General features: G+C 41.0%; 1 protein-coding gene across 1 annotated transcript in view; it reads right to left on the bottom strand.

Moving 5' to 3' along the window:
- VPS50 (VPS50 subunit of EARP/GARPII complex) overlaps window positions 1-13,812 on the bottom strand; it is an 82,370-nt gene that overhangs the window by 21,875 nt on the left and 46,683 nt on the right. The window contains exons 21-22 of the mRNA XM_035129040.2: window positions 11,973-12,094; window positions 8,990-9,070 (exon numbers count right to left, since the gene is read on the bottom strand). Of these exons, the coding sequence (XP_034984931.2) occupies window positions 8,990-9,070; window positions 11,973-12,094 (203 nt within the window). The remainder of the gene's footprint in view (window positions 1-8,989; window positions 9,071-11,972; window positions 12,095-13,812) is intronic.

Raw genomic sequence — 13,812 nt, forward strand, 5'->3', positions numbered from 1 at the left:
TTTGAGCAACTGTCAGGTTTACAGGTGCCATTCAGGTTGAAAAGGCATCAAGTCTCAGCAGCTTTTGTACTGTATCATTCCTTGTAATGAGAAAGGAGGTAGACAGATCATTGACTGGTACGTTATAAAGGCTTTTGGAGTATGTAATTTTCACCACTGGAACAAACTTGATGAAGAGCTCCTTTTCACGTCTAGCAGTATTTGTACTACACACACACACACACACACACCATCTAGGAATATGATGCCATTTTTCTTTAACATACATTGTGAGACAAGTGGTAAAATCCAAGAAGTCTGGAACCAACCATTCACTTCACAAAAAATAAAACCTAACAGTGGAGGCCCAGACAGATTACTGGACTCACCTGAGATAGAAATTGTTAAACCACTCAACCATACTTAAAATAACTGAGATGCAAGTTGAGCCAACTACTGGTCTCACAAACTGGATTCCAAGTATATAAATCCACTCCCAGTTTGGGTAACTCAATTTATGTGTCTATATCCTACATTTCCCAGTGTTCTTTTTTAAGGTAGCAGGCCTCCACTCGCACTGAATTACACAGATGAAGCCTGGGAGAAATATTCAACAACTTCTACAAACTCTTGGAGTAAGAATGCATAATGTGGGTTTTCTCTGACTTATACCAGAGAATGCAGTAACCTATTTAAGGTTACATGAGAACTGAGAGTTCTTTTAAGAGAACTGAGAGTTCCTGGAAGTCCAAGAAAATTCTACCTTAATAAATCCATAAAACTAGGGTCATATTCAACTGGCACATAAACTAGCCATTAAAAAAAAGATTAAAGCTCATTGCTGTGGAAACAAGTCAGTATTTCATACCACAACCTTAGAAACAAACAACAGCATAATAGTCAGAGCAAAAAAGTAACAGAAATTTGTGGAAAGTTAACAAATCTTGATAATTAAACAATCACATCAGGAAAATACAAAAAACCCAAGCTTCTCAATTTAAGAATGCTTCTTTGAGCATTAATGAGTAGCACAATATTCTGAAACTTCACTCAGAAGCCAGCCCCCCAAAGTTCAAAGGTACATACTAGCAGCTAAATACAGTATTAGTCAATGAAACAATAACACAAAGTTTTCATTAGTCCACTTCCTGTTTTGCCAAGTAGATGACAAAAGATATACATTGCTCTTCAACAATTATTCCTGCTAAATAGGAAAAGGAGACTGCTACTTTTCTAAAGTCTAATTATATTCAGCCCCGAAAATCTAAAAATTTACATCTGCCTCCTCAAAGGAGTTATCTGCATGCACTTCAGTGCAGAGCCATCAAAATATACAAGCACAAGTACGGGAACTAATATCTCACCCTTCATGGTGATGGATGATGTTAATTAAAGCTTTATTTACTAACCAATGCTTCCCCTGGGCAAGAGCAATTTTGCAAAACCAAATGTGCCCTTTTTCTACTATCAGTCCTAAAAGTTGTCTTTCAGTTTAATGTAAAACAATCGATGAGAAAGAAAGAAAAAAAAGAGATAGTTTCATAAGGACTCCACTGAGAACAATATGGCCCGAGTTTGAAGACACAACTGGGAATAACAAGAGCTTTTACCTATATACTGACTAGAGTCCAATTTAACACACAAAACTAACCTGGTGGGTAAAATAAAGGCCACATAATCAGTCTGGGATCAAATTCTCCCACTGCCATTGCAACATATGACAGTACCTGAAACCGAGTCAAACCATTAGTTAGTCTAGATCAGTATTGTTTACTCCAACTAGAAACAGCTCTAAGAGGCAATGGCGGCTGGTGCCCACTGCCACTGGTGGGGTGGTAAGCAGGGAGGCCAACAGTAGGTGGAGCCAGAGCCAAATGACTGGCGGAGCTGACTAATTCTAGTTTTGCCTCCTCCCTGTTGAGTTCTACAAAGGCAACACTGAACTGAGCACTAAGGAGGAGGAAGCTAACTGCCAGTCCCACCCCGTAGACTGGTTGGAATAAAGAAGGCAGGTAGGCAGAGGCTGGTTGAGGGCAGGCTGCAGTTGGCAGGGCAGCACCCTACTGGCTCTAATGGGCCAGTCTATGCTGCTCAAAAGTCTCAAGCAGAAGTCCTTCCTGGCTCTGCTACATAAAGGGAAAGGCCATTGCAGAGCATCTGCCCTGAACCCAGAAGGTTCAAACCCCAGCATCTCTAGGTAGGGGTGGGAGAGACCCTTGTCCAAAATGCTGGAGAGCCGCAAGCAGTCAACGTGGGCAACACTGAGCTGGGTTGGCAAATGGGTCTGACTCAGTATAGAGGAGCTTTCAATTACCTTTATAAAGCAGAGATATTGAAACTAGGAGGAGCACAACACTGTGCCTTTCTTTTGAACACCAAAGTACTTGCAGATAGACTAACCCATCAAGCGCTCTACTATATGCTAAAACCAATAAAACTGACCATGATTAAAATGAAATTTAAAATATACTGAAAAATTTGTATCAGTCATGATGGCTACATATGCTAATCAATTAAGCTCAATCATTAAAATAATTAGTTTGTGGAGGAACACATTTGGTACAAACACCACCACCATGTAAGTTATATAAAACAATTTATTTGTAGTATCTCAATCACAGCATCTTGTGGTGTTTAACTCAAATACTGAAACAGAACAGGCAACCAGATTTTTTTCAATGGATCGACATTGTAAAATAAAGTAATTAGTAGTATATTCAATTTGGCTGCAACAACAAACAAACAAACATAATACCAGTAGTCATCCCTTCAAGATGCAGTTATCTTCTGGTTACGAACTTAATTCGTTCCGGAGGTCCGTTCTTAACCTGAAACAGTTCTTAACCTGAGGTACCACTTTAGCTAATGGGGCCTCCCGCTGCTGCCGCACCACTGGCGCACGATTTCTGTTCTCATCCTGGGGCAAAGTTCTTAACCCGAGGTACTTCTTCCGGGTTAGCGGAGTCTGTAACCCAAAGTATTTGTAACCCGAGGTGTTTGTAACCTGAGGTACCACTGTATCTACTATGGTCTTACTTAAAATCCATAAAAGGCCTACATAAGGAAGGTCAGTATTTGAAGGTAATGTGCCCTGATGTGATCTTTCTTAAACTTGCAACATCACCACAAGAAATACATGCTATTCATAGCCATAACTATGTTTGTGGACATGACTGCCAGAAACCCATTCTGTCAGGTCACAACAATGAATGGCCTAACACCAAAAACCCTTCAACAGTTACAATTGCCAGTTTATTTTGACATCTCTGTGCCCAGCACTCCACCCTTCATTTTCCATCCGGCATAGCTTGAAATGATGTTACCATCCATTTAACTTATTTTCAACTCTGGTTGCGATAGATGGCAACCCAAGTTTAGCTTCACCCTGCAAGATTTCGAAATGAGATTTTGGCCATCTCTCCAGAGCTTGGCCTCATGGAATAACTGAACTAAGACAAAATCTTCAACACAATGATCTCCAGTTGTCATTCTTTGCTAAGTAGCTTTTTGGAAACCGACAAATTGGTGTTTAAACAGTTGCTGTTGTTTCTAGGAGAGCCAATTGTTCAAAATAAGACTCAACTATCTAAATGACTGGACTTGATATATTACTTGATCATCAGTCCACCATTTACGTTTCTGGAATCTGCTATCAAAAAACATAATCCAAGGTTTAGAGTAAGTAAAGACCGGCTGCTCCTTCTGACTCGGAAACTTCACCTAGTTCAAAATGTAGCAGCTATATTACTGATGCAACTAATGGTTGCCAGTTAGTTTCCAGGTCAATTTCCAGGTGCTCATTGGTGGGTTCAAAACTCTAAATAATTGTAGCCCCCCCCCCAATATCTGAAAATACCACCTTCCCTTCAGACCCCCTGGGGAGAAGGACTCTTGGCAGTTCTACTGCTCACAGTAGTTCAAGGTGATGGTGTCCCAGGATGGTGCCCTGTGGTAGCCCATAAGCTGTGAAATTCGCTCCCCAGAGATGCTTCTGGCACCTCTATTAAATGTCCCTATTCTCTGACACCTGAGATACATATTTTTCAGATCCACCCTATCTTTGTGACTATAATTTGTTTTAAACAGTTTAAATGTTGTAGTTTTTAATTGCTATAACCTGTCCTGGGACCTCATGGTGAAATGTGAGTAAGAAATTAAAATTGAAATAAAAAACTGAAGTCTTTCTACAATGTGGGAGAGGGAAGAAGATATTCAGATGAACAGCTTAAGAGGTGACATGATGCCAGAGCTGGTTTAATTACCTATTTTCCACTTTTTTAGAAGCTGCACTAAAAGAATTAGGCCCCCTTATCATTATCTGTATTTAGAATTAAATTCTCAACCCTTTTCCTGCAAACAGGTGACCTTAGAGTTATCCTAATTCATAAAGAGTATGCCAGACTCCCTCAAATCTAAATGTAACAGGATCCAAAATTGCTTTTGTTTGATGCAACTCGTTACTTTTTTGCCACTGACAAAATTGATCACGAATTTGCCTAACTTAAAAGCAAAATTAGTCTTATTAAAGTTAATGGAGCAATTCACAGTCAACACTGAGCAGGAAGCCATCCAAAATACAGTTGGTCAAAAAGGTAATAGCTAGACGTCATTGCCAATGCAAGATTGCTCAGAAAATTAAGGAATAGAAAGAATAAAGGTTCACGGCATCTTACATGCACAAATCTTTCCTAGAGAGTTGTAAAGTGTAACTTTCTGGTTTTTTTAAAAAAAATCTGCTACAGAGAAAAGCCTAGAGTCTACTAGGAAAACTTATAAATGCTGTAGTCAAGCATTCAGTGACCCAATTCTAACTTGACGTTATTCCAAACCATGGCTTAGGTTTAGTTACAGGTAGGTAGCCGTGTTGGTCTGCCGTAGTTGAAACAAAATTAAAAAAAAATCCTTCCAGTAGCACCTTAGAGACCAACTAAGTGTGTCATGCACACGAAAGCTCATACCAATAACAAACTTAGTTGGTCTCTAAGGTGCTACTGGAAGGAATTTTTTTACATGGCTTAGGTTGAACAAGCAGACTGCTGGAGCAAAGTCTCCCCAGTCCTGTTGGTGCTGTGCTACTCTGAGCTAGCACTACACCCAGACCCAGACTTGTGCTTTGTTTTGCTCCAAACAAAAACCACAAGCCAATAAAGCTAAGATTATTTTTAGTTTACCACTCGAAGTTTATCTGAAGCAAACAAGCCATGAGCAACAGTAAGCCAAATCATGGCTTAGCCATAGATGCTGTGGTGGCAGCAGGACCAAGGGAGGACCTCAGCACTTACCGCCTCAGTCTAGGAACCTGAATATGTGCTTGGCTCCCCCTAAGCCATGGGCTTACCATTATGTGTGAATGGGGTCGTTAAGCCTTCTGCTACCTTCAACCCTGGTTCATTCAAGAAAGTGTCAGAAGGGAGAACCTACAGATGCACTCTGCTTCCTGATGGCCAGCCGAACATGCAAATGCTAGTGCTGGAGAGCACACAGAAACTGGGAACAGGGAAGAAGACTCACCCCCCCACACACATGTACAGTGTACACATGGAGAAATATAGCAGCAAATATTTTAGGAACGGCTTGATAGCCCCACTTGTTACCCCTTGGCAAACATAGCTTATTGTGTAGGGATATGAGAAAGCCGCCTCTGTAGTGATGTCTTGGTTATGAAAATTCCCTTGCCCTGGTGGCATGAACAGCCACATCCCTGATGAACATCCGTCACTACTTAAAACATTTTTATTTGCCCAGGTTTAAGGTGGATCTAGTTAGCAGCTCTGAATTTTTAAATTTTAATGCTGTCTATTTTGATAGGTTTTCCGATCTTTCATTTCCTTTAGACTTTATGGGGGAAAGGCTGCCAATTCTGATCTTGTAAGAGCAGTCCCGTCCCCTGTTCCCCCCATTAAGCCTGTACAGCATAGGTTCACTGTACTGAAAAATAAATTAAATGAAAAACAAATAAGATTTTCTCTCACATACGGAAAACAATGAAGGCCCATCTTTCTGTTTCTACCCCTGGAAATCCCATTGCTCTGACAAGCTCCTCTGCTTACATATTAACTGCTCTCATTTTTGTTCGGTCTCAGAAATAAAACTGTACCTGAGCTGAAACACAATATACAGATTAAATATACTGTGGGAAGTAAAAAAAAACACACCACCTTGGTGAGTACCTTTTAGACCAGGCTTCCACAACTTACTGCCCTCCAGATGTACTGAGCTAATGAATCAGCACGCATAGTGAAGGTGATCAACCCCACCCCACCCGAAACTGTGGGATGAAATGGAAGGAAACTTTGCTCACATAACCAAAGTTACTTGAATAGAGACACCAGGGATTAAACACAGAACCCTCTCCGGGAAAAGGAAGCCACAGCTCACAGCTTCCCCCATATAGAAGTTTATGGACCCTTGCGGTGCTTTACAAAGCACTTTTATCACATGGGTTTCACAGAAGGTATCTGTGAGCAGGAGCTATCAGGAATCTAGCATACCTGGTTATATATCTTTCCTGGATAATCCACCTTGGTTTTCAATTCCAATGTGTTTTCTATATGCATCTGTCCACACCTGGGTTTATTATGAAACCACACCCATTGAGGGGGGGACTGTATCAAAATGATCTCCCAATTAACACAGATGAAGTCAATCCAAGGTTGCCAGCAGCTCTATGGTGCTTGAACCAGGAACTTGTTCCATCCCGTAGTACCATTCTATTGAAAGCAAACAGCAGTGCACCAGACCTGGTAAATAATTTGTCACCCTCTCCATTGAGGAAAGCAGCATTTGCCTGGTTTTATTGATCTGTTGCATTTGCGGTTTCCCCTTCCAGACGGAGCTCCATTTAACCTGCCTAGTTAATTCCACTGCAGAATGTGAACACAGAATTGGTACCACATTACTTATCAGGGACATGTGCTTTTACGTTCTTTCAACAGTTGACAGGATAAACCGTGGTTCTTATACAGTATATTCAATTCTTCCCGGAAGGAGACCCATTTACACCAGCTGCTTACATAAAAGAGATGCAGTGTATCACGGTGGTATGAATAATGTCTTAACTAAAAACAACAACAGCCAAATTATGTTGGTGTTTGGCTATAAAAAAGGCACACAAACAAATAAATCAACATCTATCAAATATTTCCACTGGCAGCTAACATGCTCTCAGAGGACGAGAGATAGATGGAAAGGCAAAAGTGGTTAGACTGACTTTGGGGTAGCCATTTCGGTACTGTAACATACAGCTTTTATAATCACACTTGAGACCAGACCTTCTATTATTAATAAAACATACTGCACAGAGTTTGGAACAAATGCCTGTGATTCTCCACTGGAGAAAGGGGAGAGGAGGCAATTTCCATCAATTGCTTCTGCAGCACCCCATGCTCTAGGGGCCCCTGGAGTTCCAACCCCCCCCCCATACACACACAGTTGTTCCAGGGGGCCAGGGGCCTTCTGTAACAGTGTGGGAAACTGGAAACAGGGAAAAAAAACCTGGGCTGATGGTTCCTACTAATGTGATTCTGTGAAGGTACCCGAGTTGAAGTCATTAGGCTTTATTTCACATCACTGATACCCAATGAATGTGGGTATCATTGTGAAGCACAGAGAGCAAGAACTGAACTGTCTCATGTTTGGTCTCTCCAGGCTTATAATCACTAAAGGTGCTGTGGCCGATTGCTGAAACCTTAGGCCCCAAAGCAGGTATCCCTAAACTTCGGCCCTCCAGATGTTTTGGACTACAATTCCCATCATCCCTGACCGCTGGTCCTGTTAGCTAGGGATCATGGGAGTTGTAGGCCAAAACATCTGGAGGGCCGCAGTTTGGGGATGCCTGCCCCAAAGGATGGGCATCTTCTGAAGGACTGTTGAGACAGAAGGATTCACAGGTAACACAACTGTTGTGAAAAAACAGGCAGTGATTCCTAAAGGGGAGATCTTGTTGAATGCGTGTACAGTCGTACCTCGGGTTACGAACACCTCGGTTTGCGAACAGTTCGGGTTACGAACTGCGCAAACCCGGAAGTGTTTTCGGCGCGCGCGCGCGATCGCGCGCTTTGCGCATGCGCAAAATGGCGGCGCCCATAGCGCTCGGTTTGCGAACTATTCGGGTTACGAACTGCGATCCGGAACGGATCGCGTTCGTAACCCGAGGTATTACTGTATTTTAGCTTTCCATCTTTAAAAGACATCTTGATGGCTTTGCTGAGGTAATAATAATAATAATAATAATAATAATAATAATAATAATGTATTTATACCACGCCCTCCCCACTCAAGACCGGGCTCAGAGTGGCTAACACCGAATATAAAACAATTAATTAAAATACAGCTTAAAAAACAAGATTAAATACAACATTAAAATTAAAATTAAAATGCAGCCTCGTCAGAAAAAGGAAAAGGGGGAGGGGATCAAGTTGATTCCAGGCCAAAGGCCAGGCGGAACAACTCTGTCTTACAGGCCCTGCGGAAAGAAATCAAATCTCGCAGGGCCCTGGTCTCATGAGACAGAGTGTTCCACCTGACCGGAGCCAATGTTGAAAAGGCCCTGTCTCTGGTTGAGGCAAATCTGACTTACTTAGGGCCTGGGATCTCTAAGGTGTTGCTATTAAGGTCCTCTGCGGGGCATACCAGGAGAGGCAGTCCCATGCTGTTTCTGAAATATACACAGGCATCAACTTTGCCAAATTTCCAAGTTTCTTCATTACTGTATTGTGGATCACCAGTGGTATGGGTCAAGAGGAACCAACAAGAGGGCCTAAGTGGCAGCCAGGGTATTCAAGCCAGGATTGGTGTAATATGCTCAAGCCGTCTTCCTGGCTGCTGAACTCTGCACCAGCTGAAGTTTCCAAACCGTCTTCAGAGGCATCTCCGCAAACCATGTGTTGTTGTAATCTAACACAGATTTAGTGCAATTACTCAGGATGGTGTACATCTGGTACAGCAACCAATGCAAAGCAGAAATTCCTATTACTCTTCCATTTCAATTACTCAAAGTCCTACAACTTACCAGATCAATCAGGCTCTCCTGTATTCTGTTGAGTGTGGTTCGAAGCCGGCTGCTGCTGAGTCCCAGTCCTGTCGTTTCAAACTGGAAGTAAGAGGGAATTCTAAGCAACACAATTTGGATAGCATACAAATGATCCAAAGGAATTTCCCCATTTGCCTACATTCCATTGCCACACTGGATAAAAGCTCAGCATGACATGGTATTTCAATCAAAATCAAAAATGGAAAAAGAGGTGGGATGAGGAAGGAAGGCAGAAGCAACACACTCAACATTGCACTCATATAAAAAGAAAAACTAAGTTTCATACACTAGAACGACCACACACAATTCATACTGGACACATGAATTATCCACTGTATTAGGGGATAATTCCCCCCCCCCCCCAAGAATACTTTATATTGCACGTTGGGACATAGGGAAGCCATGTGCTTTGTATTCTTTGTGAGAATGGCATCAAATTTCAAGGGTCACCTTTGCCACATGAAGAACAAATTTAATGTAAATCAGAATGAAGAACTGTACTTGCTATTTAGTAGCAATTAGCTTCGTGCTCTAAGATAACTAGTTATATAAGGAAGATTTCCTTTTGAAAATATTCAGTGAAGTTACACCTACACAAACATTTGTGATTATGAATCAAGCAGAAAATGTTCCAGTGTCATGGTTCACAAAGACCCAAAGCCATTCCATTATAGGAATGAATTATACTAGCTGATCCTATTGAAACTTACCACATTTTAAATTCAGAGGGAATTATAAGAGACCCAGACAGAGCTACTTGGTTGACAAAACTATAGCGTGAGAACTAAGAAACATACATGCATTTCAAGGGTCAACTTCAACCATAATGTCAAAATATGGGTACAGTTTCACACCAGGAATACATTTGTCAGTTCAGGAAGACACTCCTTTGCTTTGGATTCAACAGAACAGACCTTAACTATCATTCAAAAGCCACTCAAGCTAATGTACCTTGAAGTAAACAAATGGGCTTGAATGATGGAAAAGGCTGAATATTTTAAATAGCTTGCAACTCTTACATGGGCAGCTGAATATGGAAGAACACTTAAGGCAATCTGTGTTTCTTTATAGCACACACATCTGCAGTGTGTGGGCTGAGATGACAGACTTTCACTTAGAGAAGTGTACAATAAAATTATTAATGTCTTTGGTCTTCAAAGGTTCAAAAACATTTCCTTTTCAATTTAGTGGGGTTGACCCTACGCAATAGTATCCCCAACACAGGCAGCTTATTGCGGGGGGGGGGTTGCACTCTATGACCCTTGGGGTCCCCTCCAACACTACAATTCTATCATTATATTATTCTACTGGCGTAAAGGACATACCAAATTATTATTGTTATTATTATTATTAAAGTTTTTTGAGGTCTTCAGAGATGCTAGATTATCACATCGTCTTTACAAGAAGCCTAAATTAAATTCATAGACCCTTTTTGTAAGCTGTATGTTTCCCATGGGAGCTGCTCTTCAAAAAGCCAAACAATAAGGAACACTACAGTAGGAAACACAATGTTCAAAAATCCAACTCTTGTGCATTTACCTGCCTAGCACTGTGTTGTTCTCTGCTAGATGTGGAAAGTGTAGAACTGGGTAAAAGCTTTAAAATGCAAACAGGAGGTGCAAAGGTGGAAAAAAAATTAAACAAAGAGCAGCAGAAACAGCCAATGAAAATCAAGTCAGTGTTAAAAAAAAACCTATTTGCTGTTCATCTCTGTAAACAACCAAATCTCCTGCCTTAAGAACAGCCCTAGACAATTTGGAACCATGTGTGGATCTGTCAAGCAGATAAATGACTGATTTAGGATCCCATCCTGTTAAAGCTCGTGGGGCACTTGATTCTAGTACAGTGGTACCTCGACTTACGAACGACTCGACAACTGAATTTTTCAACTTACGAATGGGGGTAATGGCCGCGCGCTTACGAATGTCTCGACATCCGGGAAAAAACCGTGGCGGTTTTAGATAGGAATTTTTTTACTTACGAATTTTTAGATAGGGTTGCTTCGACTTACAAATTTTTCCGTTTCCAATGCATTCCTATGGGAAATTGCGTTTCCAATGGCGTTTTTCGACTTATGAAGGTGCCTTCGGAACGGATTAAATTTGTAAGTCGAGGCACCACTGTATTTGCATTGCTTCTGGGATTCTTGCAACATGGAAAATATTGTTCCTTTGTAGTAATATTCTGAACATACCTTTCAGGTTTGCAAGTTATAAATGAATAAACAAGTGATTGGTGGCATATGTGAAATGTATCCAGCTATTTTAACACCTAGCTTCTCAATGCTGGGAGGTGCCTTCAGTTTTGAAGGGTGGAGTGGGCACCTCCCTATATTCTTCTCCTAGTGTTATCTTAAAAGGAGCAAGAGACCTTGAGGAGCCTCATCCCTCCTTTATACTCTTTCCGTCACTGAAAGCAAAACAGCAGCATATCCCAGTACCATTTGGCACTCACATGCCTTTGATTTCCATTGGAACTGCAGCTTACTCAGTCCTTTTATTACTGCACAGCCACTAACCTGCATGGCTCATCCAAATTCCTCTTATTAGTCTGCCTGTGGGCAAACTTCTATAGGGTTGTTGGTTTCTTTTTATGGGGGCTTCTTTTCTTGGTCTTGTTATGACAAATTGAGAGAGCCCCCAAGTTAAAGGAACATCATATCTGAAAAGCAATTACCGGTATCTGAGCAAAATGAATTATTCTAGTGTGACCTCCATCTTCTCTCTCACAATACCACAAATCAGAAACCAATTTTTCCGTAATCCTCAGATTGTTTCCTCATAACAACATTTCTTTCTCTATGACATCTTGGAAGCAGAGATAGGCGTAAACCCTCACACAGACCTTATACCAATCATACTTCTAGAATTGCAAATTAATATTCCAACCATCGCTACCCCCTTATACTATTCCCCTTCACCATGCATGCACACACACTGATTAAATGGCAATATTTACTTACCGTGTCATTTCGGCCAAAAAACATATATATTGCATACATGTAGTAGTCAAAAAGCTGGGACATGAAGTGGATCACATCAAATGCAATTGGCTTCAAGATGTTCATCATCTGCATGTATTTGCCTTCAAAGACAAAGAAGAACACCACAAAAAGTTCAACTTTCCATGTCAAGTTTGTACGTTGATGCCAAACCAGCTTTTAAATATACTTATTATTAGTGAAATGCCCATACTGGTGATGGACAAGGTGAGTGCGAGTGGATGCTAGAGGACCGAGTGTCCCATGAAAATACAATAAACGATCCATGCTGGGCCTGCAATATTCCACCCCCACCCCGCAATATTGGCTAGAATAGCAGCTACCGTGTTTCTCCAAAAATAAGACACCATCTTATATTTATTTTTCCTCAAAAAAACCTGGTGGCTTATTTTCAGGGGATGTCTTTATTATTATTATTATTATTATTATTATTATTAAGTATGGTACAGTTTAACCTACAAGGTTAAACTGCCTATCACTATGGCTTATTTTCGGGGTATGGCTTATTTTTTTTTTTTTGGAGAAACACGGTATTTCCTAACATAACTGAAAGCAAAGATCACCATAGGTTAGGAGCTAAACCAGAGCTTTCCAAACTTTTCATGTTGGTGACACACATTTTAGATATGCATCATTTCACGACACAGTAATTCAGCTTTACTAGCAAAGTGGAGGTTAAACTAACCCCTTTCCAGCCCCAGGGAGCATTAGCACGACACACTTAAACACTGCAGCCGACAGGCTAACGTGTCGCGACACACAGATTGGAAAGCTCCGAGCTAAACCTTATTCCTTCTCCTCGTTGTCCCTGGTTATAAACAGTTAAGCTTCTTCCCAACTTCTTAAGTCCGTTCTAAGTTCCAATTCTTGATCATATTTAGGCTGCGTAGTAGACCAAACTTTTAAAGCACATTCCCCTCACCCAAAGAATCCTGGGAACTGTAACTTACTCCTCAGAGAGCAGCAATTCCCAGTACCTTTCACAAACTACAGTTCCTAGGATTATTTTTTAGGGGGTGGGAAGGATGTGCTTTCAAAGTGCTTTAAACGTATGGTTGTATGCACAGCCTAGACGTGTGGTGGAATTTTGGAAACTGGCATAGGTAACACAACCTTGCCGTGCAACAAAGTGTTGGAATCCCTGCTCAGGATTCCAGCCCCTCAGCTATCAATCAGCATTCAAGAGCCATGGAACACTCTCAATTCTCACTGAGCTGTTTTGTGGTTCCCCCACTTAGGTTTTTTTTCTAATATTGTTGCCATTGTTGTTTTGCGCTTCTGCAAATTACAAAGGCCTGTTAATACCTCTCCTCTTGTATGTGGGTGGCACCTACATAAAAAGTGGCAATCACAGCTTGGACATCAGAAATAAAGGAAATAATAATCAATCTTGTGAAATCAGAACCCTGAAGGTTTAACAACGTTTATTGAAAAATTATCGCACCACCGTTTTTAGCTTCAGGCAGCATCTCACTTATTATAATACGTTGCACTAGTGCATGAAATAGCATTAAATCTGCAATGAAAACTGTTAAGGCAATAAAATGGCCTAATGATTTTATGTTTCTCGATTACAAACATCCTTCTAAGCCTTGGTAGTCTTGAACACTTCCTTAAATTCTACTCATTCTCCCTTTTTCTCTGGGGTTGCACACCCTTGAACATGTGAGCAGTCCCAATGTTACCGGGTCACATTTAGGGAGAGAAATAACATCTGAAGCTGTTGGTAACTGATGTGTATGTCAACGATTCAATAACACCTATGATAATCCCATGGGCCTGGATTTTCCAAACATCTATT

This window comes from Zootoca vivipara, chromosome 12 (genome assembly GCF_963506605.1).
Source record: "Zootoca vivipara chromosome 12, rZooViv1.1, whole genome shotgun sequence".
NCBI classification, from domain to species: Eukaryota; Metazoa; Chordata; class Lepidosauria; order Squamata; family Lacertidae; genus Zootoca; species Zootoca vivipara.